Here is a 22098-nt window from a genome sequence, read left to right as displayed (position 1 = left end):
GTATTCCTCTTCAAGACTGGGGACCTCCCCACCCTCATTTCAGGTGATCCACTCCGCGTTGGGGCTTATGCTGTTTGCAACCTTCTTGATTTCCCTTCCTACCCACTTCCAAGAATTAAGGCAAGGGAGGGAGAGTCCTGCTAAATAAACCCTTCATAGCTTAGCTGCTGTCCCAGAATTCATGGAGGGATTCCAGCAGGGACATGTAGGAGCCCACTGTGCCAGGTACTGCACATAAACAGCTTCACTTTCATCAGCAAGGAGATTAAGAAACCCCAGGATGCATTGGGGTGGAGTGCCGGAAACAAGCCAAGGATCAATAAATGAAGTACCAAAAAAACCTTTATTTTCCCCAAAACCATAACAACATTTGACATTATAGTGATTTCCTCTTATATTTGTTATTTCTCTACATTAGGAACCAGATACAGAAAATACAGACACGATCTGCTGAATCAAAGACGGCACAGCATTCCATTAGAAAAGAAACAAAAAACTAGAGGAGCAAGATAAAAAATGGTGAAAAATAGTCATTCCCTCCAGCCCATAAACTTTCCGCGAATCATCATCAAAATAGAGCCGTGGAAGTAGCTTCTTTCTCCACGCACTTCTGCTTTGTGGAAAAAAGTTAGATTTTCTCTTCTTTAGATTTCAAAGTAAAAAAAAAAAAAAAGTTAAATTCTCTTTCAAGCCATTTTGGAAATTTGCATAGACCCATTCCCTTTCCAAAAATATCTGTAATCTCTCTCTCTCTATAGCATCTGAATATAAATCGAGTGCGCTTCTCTTCTGACGATCACTGAGCTCAATTCACGTTCAAGAGAATAAAACATGATCTCCCCTTTCCCCCCCACATGAAAAAATATGGGCTTTAACAAACATTTTCTTAGGCTCTCAAGGCAAGTAAGAGGATCAGCTGCACCTCCAGCTCAAACCTTCTTCCAAGTTCCTGTGATTTCCCAGGTTTTCTACGCTCACTCCTTCCCAGTGGGTAGGAGCAACAGCTCGATGGAGCTACGGAGGAGACTGGGTTAGGACTGCAGAGGAGGGCTGATGGAAAATGCAGCTTGGGAGTGGGGACTGGACTTTGCAGGATCAGCCCATTAGGTAGAGGTGGCGGCTTGTAAGAACCACAAACACTCGCTACCGGGCGCAGCGTTTGTGGGAACAGGCCCATAGAGACCAGCCCTGTCTACAGGACTGAGTCACTGGAGCAGCAACTCCCTCAGCTTGGGATTGGGGGAGAGGAGCAATGAATTAGTTAGCAGCTCCTGAGGTAAGGCAGCAAGGGAACAGGGTGGGGAAGGTTTGCTCAGCTCCCTCTCCCCAGGAGGGGAGCCTTTTACCTGGGCACTCTAGTCTCAAGCGTACCTGGAGTGAGGTTTCCCAGAGGGTGGTGAGTGCAGAGTCCAGCTGCACAACCATGAATTTAAAACAACAATGCAATAAAATAAAACCAACCCCTCCTATTACATTTTAATGCAACAACTTTCTTCAGATCTCGGCCCAGTTTGAAACACTCTAAAAACCAAAACAAACATTTAAAAGGGCTAAACTTTCCCTCCAGAGGGTGACGGTGGGGGGAGACACTAAAACTGGCTGTCCTTAACTCATCAGGACAGCACGAAAGCTCCCATTTAAAGTGCCAGTCACAGAGAAACTGGAGGCATTAGGTCATCCTTTTCCCATTCTCATTCCCACCCAGAGCTGAGCCGAGCCAGTCTCCTTCCCTGACTCATTTGGGGGCTATGCCCAGTCATGACCTTTACGTCTGCCCTTCCCCAGATAATTCTTCAGTTTATAGTTTCTTTAAAAAAAAGTTAGTAAAAAAAAGATATTAGTCTGAAGACCCCACGCTTTGCGGTGGGCGTCCAAATAGAAAGGTCTTGAAATGTTAATCTGTTGTAATGGGGAGTGTGAAATCCAATCCAATCCATTCCAACTTGGCCCTGGGGGCTGAGGGCGGGGGGCAGGGAATCCAGCTCTGCTCCCCTGGGTCAGCCCAGCTTAACCGTCCTGCTCTCCTGCACCAGAGACCAGGGCCTACACCACAAAATCTTGCCAGAGGGCCCTTTCCTTGCCTAGTTCACTTCTGGATCCCCTGAGAAGAGGACAACTGGGGGAGGAAAAGATACCTCCCTTAGCCCCCCCGGAATAAAATACCAATGAAACAATGACAATACCACAATGCAGTCAAAGAACACCAGCCTGCTGGGTTTATAAAAATTCAATAAACTTCAAGGAAAAAAAAAAAACTTGGAAACTAACCAGTGGTTTAAGTTTGACAAACTCGCAAAATATTCTTCAGCATCCCAACTAGCAACAAATACCAGCAATGCCATGAGGAAAAAAGTGCTTGCAAGATACAAAGCTTCCAGCCAGGCAGCAGACCTGCTGTCCAGATGATCCCAATGCCTGCTCAGCCTCCCTCTGTGCTCCAAAGCACACATGCAGCACCAGGCTGCGGGACTGCTGGGCAACACTTGGGAGGGAGGATGCGAAGCTGGAATTTGGTGTGGTATGCGGAAAGACAACAACTCCTCCCTCCCTGCCTGGGCCCTGTTTTGAACAATCCAAGGTTTGCTGTACTCACTTGTTCCAGAGGACTAGGGCTGCTCTTAGTCAAAATAGGAGGGGTCTGAGCTAAAAAGCTGCTAACGGACCAACGTCTACAAACTCAACAACTGCCGGGGAACAAGACCAAGAGGCACAAAAACGGTCAAGAATTTAAACAGCAGAGCATCGAACGGCTGCAAAGCCAGAGACAGCAATCTACAGAAAGGCCGCAGCTCTCCAACGTCTCAGAAGCAGAGGTTAGGGTTGCCTGCCAGCCAGGTGACAGGGAAGGGGACAGTTTCTTGAAAGCTAACCTGCTCCTCCTTTTGTCTCCCTCGAAGGAGCTATTTCTCCCTTTGTCCCAAAGGATGGTTTGTGACATGTCACAGCAAACGGCTCCTCCCAGACCAGTTACCTCTCTTGCCAGCTGGAGCCCAGAACAAAGGCTCTTGGTTCCCAGCCATTGCTGGAGTAACAAGCAAGATGGACACCAGCAGCTAAACTGGCCTGGCTTTGGACTCATTCCTGTGTTACTCGTCTCCTCCCAAGCCCTTGAAGTGCTGCTGGAAGGCTGCAGGCATTTAGGAACTGGTTTCCAGGAGTGCTGCATACCCACAGTTCACACACCGCTCCCATTAACTTCAGGGGGCTCCGCACCATAGAGTGCCTTTGCCCATAGGGAAAGCAGTGTGACGTACTGCTGGAGGGGCACTGTGCCAGCCAGCCCAGCCTCTCTGGCAGCAGCTCTGGAGGGAGAGGCAAGTAACTAATTCTCCCCCTTCGCCAAACCTTTGGAATCCTAAACAGTGTCGAGCCTGCCCTACCTAAGCCGGCTCGGCATCTCACCAACCTGCTACCCGGTGCCAACCCGAGCGGAGAGGAGACGATGATTAAAATGTAGACAAGAGCGAAAGGGCCTTGGCTTTGGACAGACTCAGTCCAACCAGGAGCTCTTTCCCACGTTCAACTGGAAGATTTGACGGGCCTAGGCCAAGATTAGTTCATTCTCTCTGAGGGGAAGGTAGGTGGGCAAAAGAAAAAGTGCCCCCAAGATGCTGTCTGCACAGCTACAGGACGCAAGGAGAGGGACTGGTGGGTCTGTGACAAATAGCTAGAGCCAGCCTTGCTACGCTGCTCACAGAATCCTCCCCATCCAAGGCTCCAGTGCTAGTCAGACTAGAAATCCAGGCCCCTTCAGTCTTGCAATCTTCTGTGGAATTGCCTTTCCCAGCAGCTCATCTGCATGCGTTCTAGTTACCCCGGGACACCACCTTTAGTCCTGAAAAAACGCTTGGTCATCATTAAGAATCTGAAAAACAAAAATTACAAATTTCTTCTTCCTGCTAAATGGGACAGCGTGTGTGAGAGAACTAGGATGCGTGCGCACGCACATGTGTGTAGCCAGGGACCTGGAGTGTGCTGTTATTCAAAGTGCATGGCTGCCGAGTGCTACTACAGGACAACAGCAAAAAAGGAACGGGCACCACACAGAAATAGCTTATAGGCTGAAAGCATCTGTACAGAAAGGTCTGCGAACGCAGCCTGCAGCCAACCCAAGGCAGGAGCCTGCGTAGATCCTCACTTGTAGTTCAGCTGCCGGGAGAAATCTACAAGTGGGAGTTGAAAAAGGCTCACCTCTTTTCTGCCACATTGCGCCAGGAAAAAGGGCCGTTAATGTTTCAGACAACTGCAGAAACCAAATGAGAAAAAGCTCAATCGTGAAAAGATCATCCAAGAAGACAGTTTTAAGCCTGTCAGACTCAGAGTTCACACCTCAGGAGCGGAGGAGAATGGCTGCTGTAGCTAGTGCAGCAGGAGGGCTCCACTCCACCAAAGTAACAGAGATTCAGCCATTTCTTTCTGCGTTAATCAAAGCTTCGCCCCAGGATAGGAGGGGACTGACTTGACAATGGCTCCCTTCTCACATGGCACGAAGGGCCAACCAGAAACAGTTCCCTCACTGGCTCTGGTTGGGAAAGACAACCGTTTAGCCACTCTTGCCATGATGGGAGAGATCATTACAACCAAATCACACCCCCTGTTCTGGGCACATATGGAATTTCTAAAGTGCTCCTGCTAATACCAACCGATGAAAATGGCCTCCCATGCCCAGCAGTGGAAGGCGGTACTGCAGTTAGTCATGCTAACAAGTGATAGCATTTAACCTTTAACATCAAGTTCCATCTCTGTCTGTTCCATTAGTTTTCTGAAATGCACTTTTGGGAAATGTTTCCTATGAGCAGATGACTGGGGGGTTTGGTTTTTTTGGATTCATTGCTCAGTAAAATGTTGCCATCGGAGGTGAAGTTTCCTTGCAATCCACAATGCAGAATCAGTGGAATCAAGTATCCTGCAAGTAGCCAGCTCATTGATTCAACAAGGAGCTGCTCTCCTGGTTTGTCAGTTCTGGTTTTCCCCGTCAGTGGTTTGAAAAGTTCACAGTGGTACAACCCAATGGTTTGCAGATACAGGAGTGAAGAAATCCCTAGTAAGGAAGCAATGCGTGGAATGAGGGAGTGGGGAAGGGGGGAGGGGGGAAAACATCCTCCAGCAAAGAGAAGGCTTCCAGACAGACCCCTTGGATCTGCAGGGAATTCAGGGGTGTTTGGAAGCACTGGGATGAGCGGGGAGTTAATGCCAAGTCAGGAAAAGTGCATGTTCTGGAGTGGTATGGTCTCGGAGGAGTTCTGCAGTGCAAACGAAAGGGGAGGGGTCTGGAGAAATCCCTTCTGGAATGTTGCATGTAGAGAGGTAAAGACTGGCATCCGTGTGGCAGAGGACGGGGTAGGGGGTCTGTTGCCAGCAGGTCTACCCTGTTCTTCACATTTAACGGGTTTCAATCACCACTGGCTCATAAACTCCAGATGAGACCCTGCAGGAGGAGAGGGGGAGAGAACAAGTTCTTGTATTCATACCTTTAGATTAATACAGAAGCATCTATGCAGAGCTCAGAATTCAGGAACTTTTTCCAAACAAAAAAAAATATTGACAATAGCTAAACCAGCCTGCATAACAAAAGCCAGGCAGCCAAATGGCAATCAACATCCCAAAGCTGGAAAGAGAACTGGCTGCAACACACTTTTCCTTCCTGCGAGAGACAGATGAAAGAGGCTAGGCAGAGGACATTTGGAAAGGCTCCAGAGGGGAAGCTGTCTATTGGAGCAGTGAAAGCCTTAGCACTACAGGGCTCTAGTCACAGCTTTGCCACTGACTTGATGTGTGACTTTGCATTAGACACTTCACCCCAAACTCCACTTCTCCTGGAGCTTGTGAGGTTTAGTGAATGTAAAAGGCTTTGCGATCCTGTGATGAAAGGTGCTATGGCAGTGCAAAGCATTATGGGAACACTGTATTTAACAGCATCTCTCCTCACAGAGGAAATGAGCTCTGAACGGACACAGGAAAGCAAGCAGCTGAGAATGGAGAATGAATTAGGCTTTGCAGTTTTGCTATAATCCAACAGGGGGCAAAGTTGCCTGCCTTGAACAGGCTTTGAAAGCAGAGAAAGATAGACCAACCCTGATTGTTCTGTACTTTTACACACCTTCCCTCTGTCCCCATTCTAGCAGCCAAGATCAAATACCCCAGTCAAGCTTCTGCTGAGCTCTGAATACACACAAGCACAGCTGCATCCTGTGACTAAAGGGATCCCAGGAGTATTAATACGGGAACAAAGCCGTCATGTATCGCACGATCTACTGAGGTGAGGTGAAAGTCTCCTAAGCACAAAGAACGAGCGGACCTATCTTCACAGAGCTCTTGTGTCTACCAACCTTTCAGGAGCCATACCTGTTTCCCAGTTGAATCCCACTCAATGTCGTTGTGCCATCTCTGCTCACAAACAACCTCAGGTTACTGTCTGCGGATAGGAAAAGAGGAAGAAAAAGATAGTAAAATCCACAGTCCTGACAATCCCCAGATGTCCCCTACGGTCCATGTTACACAATGCTCAGCTAGGGCATTTTCATTCCGTTTCTGTGAGCGCAGGTGTGTTTACACTCTTGCTCTGATGATTGTGACGCTTCGTGGAACTCCCTCTCCTCCTTGCTTTAGGAAGATCCCCGGGGCAAACCAGACTTTGGAAGAGTCAGCTTTTAAAAACACATTTTAATGAATACGGTTTTGATGGCTAGGTTGGGCTTTTTTTAAACTTCTAAACGGTGTCATGAATGAAGGAGTTCTTAGTATTATTTTAAGAACTCAAACAAAGAGACAAACATTCCCCGGCAGCATTTGCAGTCTCATCATTACACCACTATGGAGGTGCCCTGTTCTGTTCGGTCTCGTTTTCCCACAGAGAGCGAAGTGCAAATTCGTTAATGAAGCACGATCACCTGTTTTTAATCATCCAAGCTGACAGAAATGCAAACAGTGAACAGTGTGAGTAATGAACAGCAAATTAGATTAAAGTTTAGAGTTCTAGTAAATCTAAGCTGTGGTTTGTATAATAGGCAAGAAAATTAGTTTAAATGAAATACTTTATTAATTATTATTATTATTATTAAAAGGAGGGCTATTTGAAATTTTCCCTAAACTGACCAATTTTTAAAAACATTGTTTTCAATTCCTTTAAAAAGATTGATGAGGCTTTTTCCCTCCTCTGCACTATTCGTAAGGGTCTTTTGGTCAGGCCCGAGTGCCAGTATGTTTAGACCCCTCCTCCTTCCCCTCTCTTTGCACACACCTACCCTGCTTCCTCTTTAGCTCTGCTGCTCCTGTTACTGGCAAACACCCTCTTGCACAGCGTGGGAAAAAGCGTGCCCAGGAGCTGCCCCCGGAGCTATGCAGGAGGGTGATGCAACTGAGCAGCAAAACTGACTACACATGAAGCGCTGTCAAAAGTAAACCTGGAGAAGAGAAGGACTGTTTCCCTCCAGCCTCACAGCTTCAGTTACTTGTAACAGTAGCAGATACAAACTGTTTTCAGAAGGAAATGCAGTTTTCACATCAGCGGGGTCCCTTTAAGATATCTGCCACTGAAACTTCCAGCAAGTACTAACAGCAAATTACAGAGGAGTGGGAGGCACCATTGGGTGACGCGGGAGTCGGGATTAGAGAGGATGATGAGCATCGCTAAGGTTGGAAGAGGAGCAGCAAGTCTCCCCGCTGCGCCTTGTACTAATCTCACCTTCAGTATTGCTGACGTCTGTGAAATCCTGACTCTGCATAATTTTCTCCACTATGTCGTCAGCATCAATCCTAGTATCGTCCACCCACGTTGGGTGACTCTCCACTGAATCCTTTTTCCTCCTGGGAGGGGAAAAAAAAACAAACAGATTCAGCCCCTCGGGTCACAGGCTGCCAGAGCTGTCTGTGTCCCTTATCTGTAGCCTCTTCCTTTCTGATTATAGCAACAGCAAATCTGAGGCCATAAAGGTAAAGGAAGAGCGAAGGAACCTTTGTTTCTAGGCCTTCCCCCATCCACAAAGCTATCATCTTTATACTGTACCTACCGGGACGATCTATCCAACAGGATGGTTGGTCTTGGGGGGCGAGGTGGCTTGTCTAGTTTGTGGTCCCGCTCTCCCTCAGGACACTCCACTGTCAAACTGAGCCCCCCAGAGGCGCTGCTGCTGGTGGACGTATTCCGGCGGTGGGTCAAATCAGACATACTGGAGGAGCGAGAGTGCTCCGTGCTATAACCTGTGGATAGAGACTCATTATAAACCAAACCTACCATCCCATAGCAACACAGTGCAAATAGCCAAGTCTCCAGTCCGGGCACGGAAGCTTCACTGAGGAGGAGAGGAATCTGAATCCACAAAGGCAGAGGATTACACAGATCAGATCTGCAGTCATCGCAAAACTGGGAGTTCAGAAGGCAGGCTCAGGAGTGGCTCGAGGTCACAGGCGTGGCTGTGAATCACTCGCAAAGGAGGAGAGTGCCAAAGGAAAACAGCTTTGGAAATCTGAAGACCTGCGCCTTCCTGGACATGGACACCAAAGTTCAGCAGGTCAACAATTACCGGAGATTTTGGACTGCTGGCTGGCATAACTGGAGTTCCGTGAATGCCCTGAGTGGAATACTTCCTCTGGACTGGACAGATTCTGGTCTGGTTCCTCTGGAACACCTGCCAAACAACAAAGCACTCACATTATCTCTCAGCCAGCTAGTTTGCCACTTCCTGCAGAAAGACTGGATGGGACTGTTGTTGCACTAGGGCCAGGGAAGGGTGCACACTTGTTGCTCTACGTTGACTTGCACAGAGCTAGAAGTTGCCAGGGACCATTTATGACAGTAGCTGTGAGAGGCTGTGTCAAAGCAGTCACGCATTCCAGTGGCTGACAAGGCGCCCAACTCTGGAGTTACCAGGGAGCTCCAATCCCTCAAGCCCAGGGAGATGATGGGTCACGTCTGAAGCTATTTCATAAATAAAAGATACCTTTGAAAAATATTAAGCCAGCTTGGTGCATGCCATGCGAGAGACCAAGTGCTATTTATAGGCTCTTCACTACTCAGACAGACAGCAGCCAGTGGAAAGCTGCGAAGGCCATAACACAGGACTTTTCAAGTGAAGAGTGACAGAGGGTGGTACAAAAACCTAAAGGGGCAGGATTCTCAAAGCTCCAACAAAGATGCAGGAGGATCCCACCAGGTAGGGAAATGCACTGAGTTTGTGACAGGCTGACAAGAGCGAGGTGGATTGCCAGTTAAGGCTCTGAATCCATCTTTCCCTCATATACGCAGGTACAAGTCAGATGTGGGGCCTGAGTCAGAAATGATGGTAAACGTCACACTGGAACTCAGCCCAAGGGTGAGGCTGAAGCAGGACAGACAGAGGTACGATATAAAACAAGAAAGGGGAAGTTCTCTTTCCTGTTAGCTGCTTATCCTACTATAACCCCCACTCTTCTACCCTCATAAGGGTGAGTTTCACCATCACAACATCACCTCTGAATATGGCCTGAAAAGTCGGTGCTACTTCTGAATTTCCAGACTTCACCATCCCCGCCTGCATGTGAAAGGGTTGTAAGGAGCATTTTTGGTCTCCTGGGTAAACATGTAAGCCAGGGTTTTTTTTGTTTGTTTTTTTGTTTTTTAAGGGCTCATTGAGGTGAACTGGTTAGCTCCAGATTTTGGTGCACTATGTATCTGTCACAGTATATTTGCAGCCCATTCACTTTAAAGAGGGGAGCCAGGGGAGGCTGCAATGTCCTTGAAAAATGGAAGTCTAAGAACTCTGCTTCAGCAGCTGGAATGAGACCATTAGACCTCAGACCCTGAAGCACTAAAAGCTGCACAGGGACTTTTCTAAACATCAGCCTGAGCAAACCTAACAGCAGAGGGGTGAAGTGTTAAGTGTCACTGAATACAGGAGGAACCACAGTGATGGGCCCCCAGTCCTTAGAGAGGATTGCAAGAAACATTAAGTCAGTCCCTGGAATGGCTTCATCTCCTCTGTTAACAGAAATACATGTTCACTCTGCCCAGCTACATTTAATAGAGAGTCATACAAGTTTCTTAATTAGCAAAGACACTAGGACCGGTGAGGGAGAGCGTGCAATGCACAGATTCATTAACCTTCCAAGTGCTGGAGAAAGCTGAATGGAATCCTGGAACAACAAAAAGCTGTATCAGTCTTGAGCACAGAGGGCCTGTACCTGGATTGAGAATGGTGGGTCTCGACTTGGCCTGACGCACTGCTCCAATAGTGGCCGAGCTGCTGATGCTACTGGTAGTCCCCTCGCCCTTACAGGTCAACTGCAGGGAGGAGTCCTGTCCTGGGATGGTGACGGATTTGGCTGTGGAAGGAGGCCTGCAATAGCCAAAAGACAGGACGGGACCCAAATTACGCAAGCAGAACTGGCAGCTTGAAGAGGTGACTGACAAAGGGGACCATTCCCTTCTTGCTTCCTTGTGGGGAAGGATGGAAGCCTGCAAGGAGTTTTGTAAGAAGGGAACGCAGCAAAACCTTTGCTTTTCTGCTAGTTTTTTTACATTAGAAATGCAGGTCTTTGACTAGTTTAGAAGACTACAGTGGCCAGCGCACTAGCAAAATTACTACATGATAAGTGATTTAAAAAGTCTTTTGCCCTCTCAACTGGTCACTTTAAAAAAAATAATCAGACCATTTTATAGATTTTAAGGCCAGAAGGAACCGTAAAAATCCATTCAGTCTGACCTCCGGCATAACGCAGGCCAGAGAATTTCACTCAGTTATCCCTGGATTAAGTCCAATAACTTGTGACTGACTCAAGCATATCTTCCAAAAAGCATCTTGATTTGAAGAGTTCCAGAGATGGAGAATCCATCACTCCCCTTGATAAGTTTTTTCCAATGGCTAATCACCGTCACTATTAAAAGTGTGGGCCTTATTTCTAAGCTGAATTTGGCTTTAACTTCAAGCCACTGGTTCTTGTTATGCCTTTCTGAACTAGCCCTGTAGTATTTGGCATTTTCTCCCTACAAGGTCACTTATACTCTATAAATCAATTCACCTCCTCAATGTTTTAGATAAACTAAACAGATTGCACTCCTTTATTCTCTCATTGTAAGGTTTTTGTTTTTTTGATTCTCCCGTGTCCTCTCCAATTTTTCAACACAGGACAACAGACATCTAAAATCTTTGGAACCCCCCTGCCCCCATCGAAAAAGCGTATTTGGGAAAGGGGGTGAACCCTCCTAGTCTAGACACAGCTTATATCAATAGAAAAGTGCTTTTACAGGTACCGCTTATACCAGTTCCCCAAACAAAATAAGCGATACCAGCAAATTTTTGCAAGCATAAATCCAACTACACTAGGGCTTTTGCCCATATAAATATGTTGTTAAAGTCACATCTGTAACGGACATTACTACAGAGGCAAAAGTTTTAAATGTAGACTCCAAGAAGCATGCAGCAGAAGTAAAAAAAAAATTATTTTGTTGAACAATCACCGAGAGATGTACATATAGCTCAGGCAGGACTTTAACATTACAGTGCAATACATTTGTTGTGGTTTTGATTCACCGTCGTCATGCATTGTCATGACATCACTATGCAAATACTGCAAAACAATGTTAGGATCTCATACCACAATTATTTTGTGGCTCTCAGAGACCTTGTTTTCAATAGTGAAATCTCTCTCCAGTCCCTCCAGATTGATTACTACTGCTCACAAAAGGACGGAATGGTACAGCTCATATTGACAACTGGGGTTTGTTGCTAACACTCTCCGATGCCTAGCACCGGGGTAAAGGAGATCTTCAGTTAAGGTGTACAAACAGATCACAGCACAGACCTGGGACCACTTCCCATCACCACCTGCCTTATAAAAAAAAAAAAAGTCCTCCAACAAAACTGGTCAGGGAGGGGGGTGGACAGAAACCAAGACTAAATTCTTGATATTTAAGGTTAAAAACAAACAGATTTAAAAAATTATGCTTCTTTTCTCTAGCACAAAGCAGCAAAGAAACCAAAATGGGAGCACACTTTGGCAAGTCCTCCACACGTCTCCTTTCATGGTTCATCTCCCCTGTTCATTTGTAGATGTTACCATTAATCCCTTAATCCAGTCAGAATTTTTTTTAATGTAAGTAGTAGATACTACTAACTGGCAGTTCTAAGAAGTCAAAAAGTGACCTTGTACTTGTATAACACCTTCTATCAGTATATCTAAAAATGCTTTACAAACACCTCTGTAAGCCAAATGTTTTCTCCACTTTACAGATGGGTAAACAAGCACAAAGAAAATAAGCGAACTGCCTGTCACACAGAGTCTTTGGCAGAGCTGGGGATAGAATGCAGGAGTCCAGATTCCCAGTTATAAGCTTTTTTCCTACTGTACTTTTGGGGAAGTTTACTGGTTTATAAAATTGCCTAGGTGATCTATGGATAAGATGCACAGGACCAGGCTTGTATGTCTCTGGGCGCTACCAGGGATCTAGGCCAGCCCAGAGCAGATAGCCCCACCCTTCAGGGAACAGTTGTGTGTCCAAAAACCCAACAAATGCAGCAGGTTCCGTAAGAGTGGAAGACGACCCAGCAACTCACGTTTTGAAGCAGGGGTCCCCAGAGAGCAGAGACATTCCAATTGTCACCTATGGGAGATAGAAACGATACAGGTCATTAGGAACTGCCAATTCCACCCAACTAGTCAGTCATCCATGCGGATATCCACATTGGGTCCTGCGATACTGGGGGAGGGGGAATCTCGGAATCAGGAGTTTGCACAGTACTTCGGATCAGCTGGACTGCCTTTCCATTCAACACAGAAGTAAGATTGAGGGATACAGTGGAGCATTATTTTAAGCCACTAATATCACTATATCCATGATGCATCAGCACCTCCTGCTCAGAAAGATGCTACAGCAGCTCTAATGGTGGACTCGGGACCTTCTTCCTGCTCATGTTTTATCTGCAGATACAGGATGCTATTGGAATGCTACTGCTTAACTGCATCTCTGTACACATCAGAGTGACTGCTCTCTATGGAAGTGGGAAACGGTTTCTCTCTCTCCAGTCTGGCTTTGGGAAGGTGCTTCTCTGCTAAACATCCCTGCCCACGAGGATGCAAGTGGGAAGGCTGGGAACAAAATTCTGTACTACAAATTCAGGTGGGATATTTGAAGAATGCACTGAACCGTAGGATCCCTCCCGTGCGGACACTGACTATGCACCTTTAGGATGGAGTTATCCTGCCGGGTGTTCTTGGTATCATATCCTTCCAGCAAGGAGCATCGGACAGTGAATCCAGAGCCAGCAAATTCTGCCAGATTCAGATCAGCAAAACCCAGCTGTGGTCAAGAGAAAACAGGGAAAAAAGCTCAATAGAGAGACAGGGAATCAATCACACACAGAACAAAGGAAGAGCATGTGTTTGTGGTGTAGGGGGCCAATGCCTCTGCAGACCACTATGCAACTGTGGTTACACGTCAGCATCTATGTCGAGGATGGAAAAGGTCACAATTTTAGGCGAACATTTCTGAACCTGCAGGAAGCCCCTGTATGGAGGAAGGAAACACAATGGTAGTTCTGGTGAGGACAGTGTTAACCAGCCTGCAGTGGTTGCATAACCAAGGACGTGGAAGGCACTAGGTCAATGATGTGGAAAAAACAGAATCACATACACAAACATAATAAGGCACTCTTTGTACTAGGACATCCCAGAATGCACTGGAGCCTGCAAGCCAAGAGATGAAAGGATATTGTTGTAGATGAAACTGACACATTGTTTCTGAGAAACAAGAAGGAGACCATCAGAAACGCAAGCTAGAAGTCACTTGAATTGTAGATATCCAGTTATAACCTCCGCTTTGGCCATGCAGTAAATCCCAGACACCCTCTGGTATATGCCCTAGAGCAGGGGTAGGCAAACTTTTTGGCCCGAGGGCCACACTGAGGTTCCGAAACTGTATGGAGGGCTGGGTAGGAAAGGCTGTGCCTCCCCAAACACCCTGGGCCCTGCCCCCTATCCGTCCCCTCCCACTTCCCGCTCCCTGACTGCCCCCCCCCGAACCCCCCACCCCCCCCCCCCCCCCCCCGCCCCAGCCCCCCGAGACTCCGCTTATCCAACCCCCCCACCCCATTCCCCGGCCCCTGACCGCCCCTCCCCCCTGAACCTCTGCCCCATCCAACTGCCCCCTGCTCCCTGGCCCCTGACTTCACCCCCGGGACTCCCCACCACTTATCCAACCTCCTGGCCCCCTTACTATGCCGCTCAGAGCAGCGTGTCTGGCAGCCATGCCACCCAGCCGGAGCTAGACATGTTGCCGCTCTGCCACCCAGAGCGCTGCCCATGCGGCGGCGTGGCTGCGGGGGAGGGGAGACCGCGGGGGAGGGGCCAGGGGCTAGCCTCCCTGGCCGGGAGTTCAAGGGCCAGGCAGGACTGTCCTGCGGGCTGTAGTTTGCCCACCTCTGCCCTAGAGCTTAGCCATCGTCATGGGATGCACCTGGAACCTCGTTTCCTCACACCCCTAGTGGTTAGCCAGCCAACAGAAAGTTTGATAGACAGGAAGGAAAAGGAATGTTTTAGGAGATTTTTAATTAGGGTCTCTCTAAATCTTAGTTCTTTTAATAAACTAGAGAAGAAAAGGACACAGGTGAGTGAGAATGCAAAACAAGTGCAGATAGGAAGGAAAGCAAAATCAGATTCATGGTACAAGTGTGTCGATAGGAGAACATACAAGAACCTGAATCAAAAAGCAGCAGTTATGTTACTCTGCACTCCTGGTCCTTTGAAGATTTATTATGAACACAGTCTAGGTGAGGGAGTCAAAGAAGCCAACAGGACAGTTCATGTTCTCTGCACTTTCGGGTGGTAAGTTTTCTCCTTGACACATTCAGCCCAATCAATCAGACCCAGCTGCGGTCTCTGCCCTTTCCCTGCGTTGAGCAAGTTACACAGTCCCACAGTGAGGAGAGAAAAGCTTGGCACTCTTTGATGGGTAGGCCCCGCTCTCTCACAGGGAACGCAGGAGAAGTTGTTACAACATACACTGCAATACAGGTCTGGGGTAGTTGATGTTCCCTTAGGAAGGGGCACATACCTGAATTACAAAGAAAGCTATCTAGCAGCATTCATGGTAACATTTTCTGATCTTGTGGGTTTTTTGTGGAACTGAAAACAGTTGAGTAAGGCTCAGTTTAGAATTCCCTTGTTTTTAATCTGACTCTTACCTCTTGGCAAGCAGAAACTCCACCCTCCCATGCTGGCCAGCAGCTCGACATGTGAAAGGGACAATGCTATTCCTTCTGCTGTTTGAATCACAAGGATGACTCAAGTTCATCAGTATTTTTTCCCCTGAATTTTTTAACCACTGTTCCATTTGCAACCTAGGACAGGGCAGCAAAATTCAGGTATGACCTACTAGAATGTCTTGGACCAGTGAATTATGGGCCCGGGTCAGCACCAGGCCAATGGCGTTTGGGGTTTCATCCAGTCACTCTTGGAAGCTGACAGGTGATTATAGAGTGCCACTGTACATCAGTTCATGACAACTGTATGAATTTTGTATTTGGAACAGAGGAAGCCAAGTTCTAAACAGCTGGGATGTGCCTGCATAAGAATGACTAAGGGACCAGACGGGAGACTGGGACTTAACTGATGATCAAGAGATTAAAGAGAAGGCAAGAGGACCGTGACACACTTCCTTTCTCCCCACCACCGCCTCCAAAGGGACTGCAGGGACAGGGTGAAAAGAGACTGTAGGGTAAAGTGTATTCTCCCAGTACTCTCACTACACTAGGCTACGAATCAACACCCAGCTGAACAGGCAGTAGCTCCAGGAACGAGAGAACAACAAGGCTCCAATGCTAAGTAGCTCCAAGACCGAAGGCCTTGTGTTTGCTAACACATGGTTAGCCCCTACCACCACTCCTAGCTAATACGCGATACAATCTTAGGGTGGACAAGGCCGGTGTAGTTTTGACAGGTGTCAGTAGGTTGGAGTAAACTTCAGGCTCCTTGCTGGTCAAAGTAAACACTAGTGGGGACCATAAGGTTGAGGGGAGCAGCTAGCAGGATTGTTTAAAAGACTGCTGTACCCCAGAATGGGGGATTTGGGCTCACAGGCATGACAACACCAATAGGATACCATTACACAGCACCCTCCCCCAGGGATGGACCAACTGCAAACCCCTACCATCCAATGCACAGATACAAACCCCTGGACCCCCTCCCTCAGAAGACAGGTGACTGGCCCCCATGGACTGCAGAGGTATAAACTGATGCAAAGCTTTACACAGCATACTGGGGCCAGGAATTTTTTCCAGGAAGCAGACTCCCAGTGCAGGGAGGTGTCTGCTGGAAGGCAGAAGCTGCAGGAGGAAGGATCCCTTAATGAAAGGATGTTCTCAGCTGTAACCTTTCAGAGCAGTTTCCCTCATTTTTCCAGCCAGCTGACGGCATTTCCATCCGGTTCAGGGACAACAGGAGGGGAAAAATAATAATAATAAAAAAGTTTCCACTTCAACAGCACATCCTGCTGGCCCAGATCCACAACACCTCCGGTCCCCGCACCCTCCCACAGCAACTTTAATATGAAGTCCAAAGGTCTAGGGAAACCCAACTTCTGTCCTCTGCACAAAGCCACTTGGAAGCATCAGCAAGTGAGTCTCAGTACCTCACAGCCACTTTGGCAGCATAACTGGGGGGAATGTTGGCAAGGGCCCAGCGTCCTCATTAGCAGCGGGAGAGACCCTGCGATATCTTTGTTGCTATCTCCTCACAGCTCAAAGAGATTTCGTTCCACTGAGCAAAGTTACGAGTTTGTAAAGAGATGAAAAGCCCTGAAATTTCAGAAGGATACACATCTGCATGCAACCCGCTGACGCACAGAACACGTACACACACACTCCTTCTAGCGCACCTCACAAGACCACTGCTTATCTTTGGGTAGGTTTTCACTGCAGAGTTAGCTTGGGTGATTGGCATGTGGGTTAGCCTAGCCCAGTGGGAGCAGTCACAGTGCAAAACTCTAGCAGAGCTACTGTGTTCAGTGGTGCTGCACTCACCTGTGTGTTGCGAGGACTTCTGGGGGCAGAGCCTATGGTTCTTGTGTGTTGTAGTAAGGTGCTCTATGATTTCCCCAGTAAATTGGGGGAGGACTTGTTTGTCCTTCTGGGAAGGCTTTGGAGGGTTATCAACACGTCAGTGGTTTACCTTACGCCCTCACTGCAAAGTGGGCAGGTTATCAGCCCAAATAAAAGCAGCACTTGGGCTTTAGCTTATGTCCTAAGGTGGGCCAGATACCCCAGAGTTAAAGCACCACCAAACTCAGATCAGAGGGGTGTCTGTGTGCATCTGTGCGTGCATTTTGGAGGGGGGCAGTTAGGGCAATACCCAAGTAAAAGCCTGGGGTAACTCTGCAGTGACATCCCCTCTGAGGCTCTTCCAACCCAACACCTCCAGGTGGTAGGGAAAAATTCAGGACATAGATTAAAGAGGGAACAGGCATGTATGTACTCAGTTAACTAGGTGTTGCATGCATGTCCCTCCCTCCAGCTGCATGGCTCTCTTGCTGGGTAAGCAGCTCTATAGAATGGAAGAACAGCATTTTTAAAAATGTGAAGTTAGTGAGTGAGAAACAGATGGTCAGCCCTGGAGATTGAGGTCATAATTAGCCACAGAACAGGAACAGAGTGGGCAGCAACAGCTTCCTCCACCCACAGACCTCAATCCACATGTAAGGGTGAGAGCCTTGTTGAGCCTCCAAAGCGGATTCCATCCTTGGTCTCAGACCCTGCCAATAAAGGTGCCAACTGGAGCAAACGGTGATGAGGCTTCATGGAACAAGAACACCTGCCCACTGGGCACGGATACTTTGGCACATAGGCCAAAGACCAGCCTTCCCATGCAAGCAGTTGGCTTTGGGCCCCGTGCAGATTCGCAACTCTTAAACCAGCCCAATCTCTCCTTCCTGCAGCAGGACCCAGTCTGAAGATGGAAGAGACTCACAGCCCGTTGCCTCTACTGCAGTGCATGAGGTTTAATGCATGCCATGCCTGATAGAAGGAGAAAAGGAATGAGTTCCCAATAAAACCCTTCTGTTGATCAATCTGTTCGTCCCTTCCAACCTATAGTGCTCTCCATGAACACGCCTTGTTGCGCCAAGAGCTCCAGACTGCAGTTCTAAAGGTCAGCTCACACACCTAACTGCTGTCCAAGCTGGTTACTGCATTCTGGGGAACGCAGGGTAACAGTCTACATTCTCTGTGTGCGTGTTCATTAGGGATGACCCCGAGTGCTGGAGTTTCACATCGGTCTCAGAACTTCCCCACCGTTTAAGGATGTGCGCGTCAGTGGTTTTGGATCAGTCCCATCTCTAGAATTCACATGTACAATGGGACCTGGATTCTGCCCCAGCAAGTCACAGTCCTGCCGTTTTAGGGGAAATAAATCAGTTCCATCCCCAACTACAAGTAACGGCTCTTTCCTCAGACTGCTTTACACAAACACAGCCCTGCTTCCTGAGAAATTCCACCACTGGCCATTTGTCAGAGCGCGGCTGGGCCAGAGACGCTGAGTGAACCCAGGACAGCCCCGCATTCTACTCCTTTTGCACGCTCTTTTGCTCTTACCTTGGAGTAGGTTTTTCCGCCCTTCAGTTCCTATAATGTGAAACAAGAAGAAAAACAGGAAAAGGAGCCATCAGCTTTACTGTGGGAACAAAGGGAAACTCATCATACTGTCAGTGCTGGAATAGGCCTCCAGGATTTCACCCCTCCATGGCACCCAGGGTACCACCTCCCTCATCTCCCCTTCAAACAACATTGCAGGAGGATGGGGTGTGGATGTGGGAGGGAAGGGCGCTGACTATTTCCATTCAACTAGCCCAAGCATAAAGCTTCTAATTACCATTCAATATCCATGCATCCTCTCACACCTCCAAGACAAGGCAGCCACGGAGCTTTACCAATACATCCAGCTGCTGGGGATGTTCCGACGTCAGAGGTGGAGGCTGGGTACTCACCTTACGCACAGACACTCGGCAGATGCAGGGATCCAGGAGGCCGGTGGCAGGATTGGCACTCATTTTACACACAAAGGTGAATTTCTTCTTCCAGCGGACACAGTTCTCCTGCACTTCCTCTCTATTGGGGGGGGGGAGGGAGAGGAGAAAAAGAGGAAAAAAAATATCAAGAAGCCTGAAAGGAAGTTACAAAGCAGATCAAGCCAATCCCAGCTGCCTGGTCTGCAAAGCTCTATTTGCATGACATTTCAATCGTCAGCCAGAAATCATCACATACAGTTCTGGTTATTTAGGTGCCGAAGACAATTCCCCTGACCAGCAGACAGGGTCCAATCCAAATTTCACACTAGACTACACATCTCCTCTACACTGAGCTTTAAACAGAATTTGGGGACAGTGTTTAAGCGTTTCCAGCTAGACCTGTTTAGTTGGTTGGCTGTCCATTGTGGATGGGGCTAAACTCTGTTAGAAGTAAGTCGAAGAACTGGTTTCTAGCCCATCCTGCACAGCCCTGGACTCAAATTTAGCCACATGTCTTACAAGGCAAGCACACTGCCTACACAGGGCTCTCTGTGGGGAACTCTGCTCTCAGGCTGGGTTGCAGTCAACACAGCAACCTTAGAGCAGCGATTCTCAGCCAGAGGTACAGATACCCCTGGGGGTACACAGAGGTCTTCCAAGGGGGACATCAACTCATCTAGATACTTGCCTAGTTTTACAACAAGCTACATAAAAAGCACTAGTGAAGTCAGTACGAACTAAAATTTCATAACAATGAAATGTTTATACTGCTTTATACACTATACACTGAAAGAGAAATACAATATTTATATTCCAATTGATTTATTTTATAAATTATATGGTAAAAATAACAAAGCAAGCAATTTTTCAGTAATAGTGTGGCTGTGAGACACTTGTATTTCTATGTCTGATTTTGTAAGCAAGTGGTTTCACCTAAGTGAGGTGAAACTTGGGGGTACGCAAGACAAATCAGATTCCTGAAAGGGGTCCATTAATCTGGAAAGGTTGAGAGCCACTTAGAGGACAGAGGCACTGCAAGTGGGAGACCACCATATGCACAGAAAGCAGGGAAACAACAGACTGGGACCATGCTAGCTAAAGATCTTGTGCTCCTGGTTTGCACTGCAGCTGCAACAGAGGCTGGCCCCGTCCAAGAGAAAGATGGTGCTGGGGAGTGGAGAACCTATGCCCGGAAGAGTCTGGGAATGGGGGAAAGCAGCCATCCAAGCCCCCTACCTAATCTAAGTACTGCAAGGCAAACTAAAAGGTGTTTAAATTGAGTTACTGTAGCCTGAACCACAGAAAAATGGAAGGGAGAGAAATGGAGGCAACAAGAGAATTGCCTGTTTTAACTTACAAGGACTTCAGATCAAGATTCCTGCCTCTGCAAGGCCCTGAAAGGAAGCAAGGGAGGGAAAGGGGACATTTGAAACAAATCCTCTTTTTTGGGGGCGGTGCGCATCAGCACGGGGGACGGGTTTGAATACCTGTGAAGAGAGGGCGCCCGGGGCTACGCATGATGCACACATTACCAACAGTCCCTCTGCACACCGGCCTGATCTATTTCCAGCTCAGGCCTCCGCCTTGAGCCAATTAACTTCTCAGGGTATTTGGGGTGGGGGGCAATGAATCTTTGACAAGGGATTTTGCCATTTGTAGCTATTAGTTGGCAATCTTAATATAGGGATTATCCCCTCCCTCTCCTAGCACAGCGCAAAAGAGAAAGGACTGAGGGCACCAGGTATACTCTGTACTTTAGTTATTAAAAGCACTCCCGATCCCCAACCATAGCACCAAGGCATAATACAAGATAATGAGATCAGAGGTGTGAGGAAGAAATACCTTCAACACCAGCCTGAAAACCTCCCCAATATTGTTTCTATCTCGGGATTGCCTGACCCACACTTCAAGGTGAAGTCAACAAGCCTCTCATTCGTGCGGCTTGTATAAACTGGTTAGGGTGAATCCAGGAGGGAGCTAGAATAGGGTGGTTACTACTAGCTCAAAAATACTGAATCCTCCCTTATCTGCCCACAAAGGGGGCTGCATCATTCCCTTTTCCAGATGGGAAAACAGGCAGGCTGGTGATTTTCTCAAAGTCACAGAGGGATCCTAGTGTCTTATGCAAGTTTAGATCTCAGGAGTTCCTGGCTCCTACTCCTGTGTTCAAACCACTGCTCCAGGCCTTGGGACCAAAAGTGGTACTTCTCTCGGAGGAGACTGCAAGGTTTTTCTCACAATAAAGCATCCTCAGCACCAGCCAAGTTGAAAGAACTACTGTTTTTTAAAAAAAAGGGACAGGAGGGAAGAATACGTCAAAGAACTCAGATGTATGTGATGCCATAAACCTGATCTGATGGCAGGTAGCACTCATGCTGAGAGCTCAGCAAGGAAAATTCTCTGGATATGGGATCAGAAAGGAGTCCAGGCAGGCCAAAAATACATATAAAAATGTCATACGTGCTTCACAGATCCAAGGCAGGCATTTGGGATTGGCAGAAGCCCTGCAAACATCAAGCCAAGGAGACGTCCATGTTCAAAGCAGTGAATCAAAGGCTATGACACAACTTGGGGAATTAAGATACAGAGCAAAGGAAGGGAATCCTGTCTGCCTCAGGAGAGTCACATACCGAACTGGCACAGAAGAGAATCTGAGAAAAATATTGTACATAATCACCTCACACTTCATCCAAGGAAGTCAAAATGCTTTAAACATTAATCCTTGTGCCCCGCTGTTAAGTAGGCGGGCATTTTCCCATTTTACAGATGGGCAAATTAAGCATCCTTGCATTCAAATATAAGTGCTTTATGGATTGCATGCAGAGCAATCACTTCACTTCCAATGCTGGCAGGTTAGAAAGTCCTTAAAAATCATTAGACAGGAGACAGTAAGGGGAACAGTGAACGGTTAAAGCCGACTTCTTCTAGGAAAAAAGAATAGTTTTAAACAGCTCAGATAGGCTGGTGTTTGATGAAGTGGCAGACCTTGTCTGGCCATCTGCTGGCATCAAGTTATCATTGGGCAGATAATTACAGGGAGCATGTTTTAAAGGTGGCCTTGAATGAAGCCCAGAGTTTCATATTTAGCTCTGGGACACTCCCAGCTGTACAATTAGAAAATATCACAC

General features: G+C 47.5%; 1 protein-coding gene across 1 annotated transcript in view; it reads right to left on the bottom strand.

Annotated features, from left to right (window-relative positions):
- Positions 1 to 324: 324 nt before the first annotated feature.
- Positions 325 to 22098, bottom strand: part of FAM102A (family with sequence similarity 102 member A) — a 44408-nt gene continuing 22634 nt past the window's right edge. Inside the window, exons 3-12 of the mRNA XM_034793550.1 lie at positions 18950 to 19070; positions 18558 to 18587; positions 13157 to 13273; positions 12531 to 12577; positions 10159 to 10313; positions 8523 to 8627; positions 8010 to 8199; positions 7685 to 7806; positions 6346 to 6415; positions 325 to 5428 (exon numbers count right to left, since the gene is read on the bottom strand). Of these exons, the coding sequence (XP_034649441.1) occupies positions 5383 to 5428; positions 6346 to 6415; positions 7685 to 7806; positions 8010 to 8199; positions 8523 to 8627; positions 10159 to 10313; positions 12531 to 12577; positions 13157 to 13273; positions 18558 to 18587; positions 18950 to 19070 (1003 nt within the window). The 3' untranslated portion in view covers positions 325 to 5382. The remainder of the gene's footprint in view (positions 5429 to 6345; positions 6416 to 7684; positions 7807 to 8009; positions 8200 to 8522; positions 8628 to 10158; positions 10314 to 12530; positions 12578 to 13156; positions 13274 to 18557; positions 18588 to 18949; positions 19071 to 22098) is intronic.

This window comes from Trachemys scripta, chromosome 17, assembly GCF_013100865.1.
Source record: "Trachemys scripta elegans isolate TJP31775 chromosome 17, CAS_Tse_1.0, whole genome shotgun sequence".
Taxonomy (NCBI): Eukaryota; Metazoa; Chordata; order Testudines; family Emydidae; genus Trachemys; species Trachemys scripta.
The sequence above is the reverse complement of the archived record's forward strand: the minus strand, read 5'-3'. Positions and strand labels throughout refer to the sequence as shown.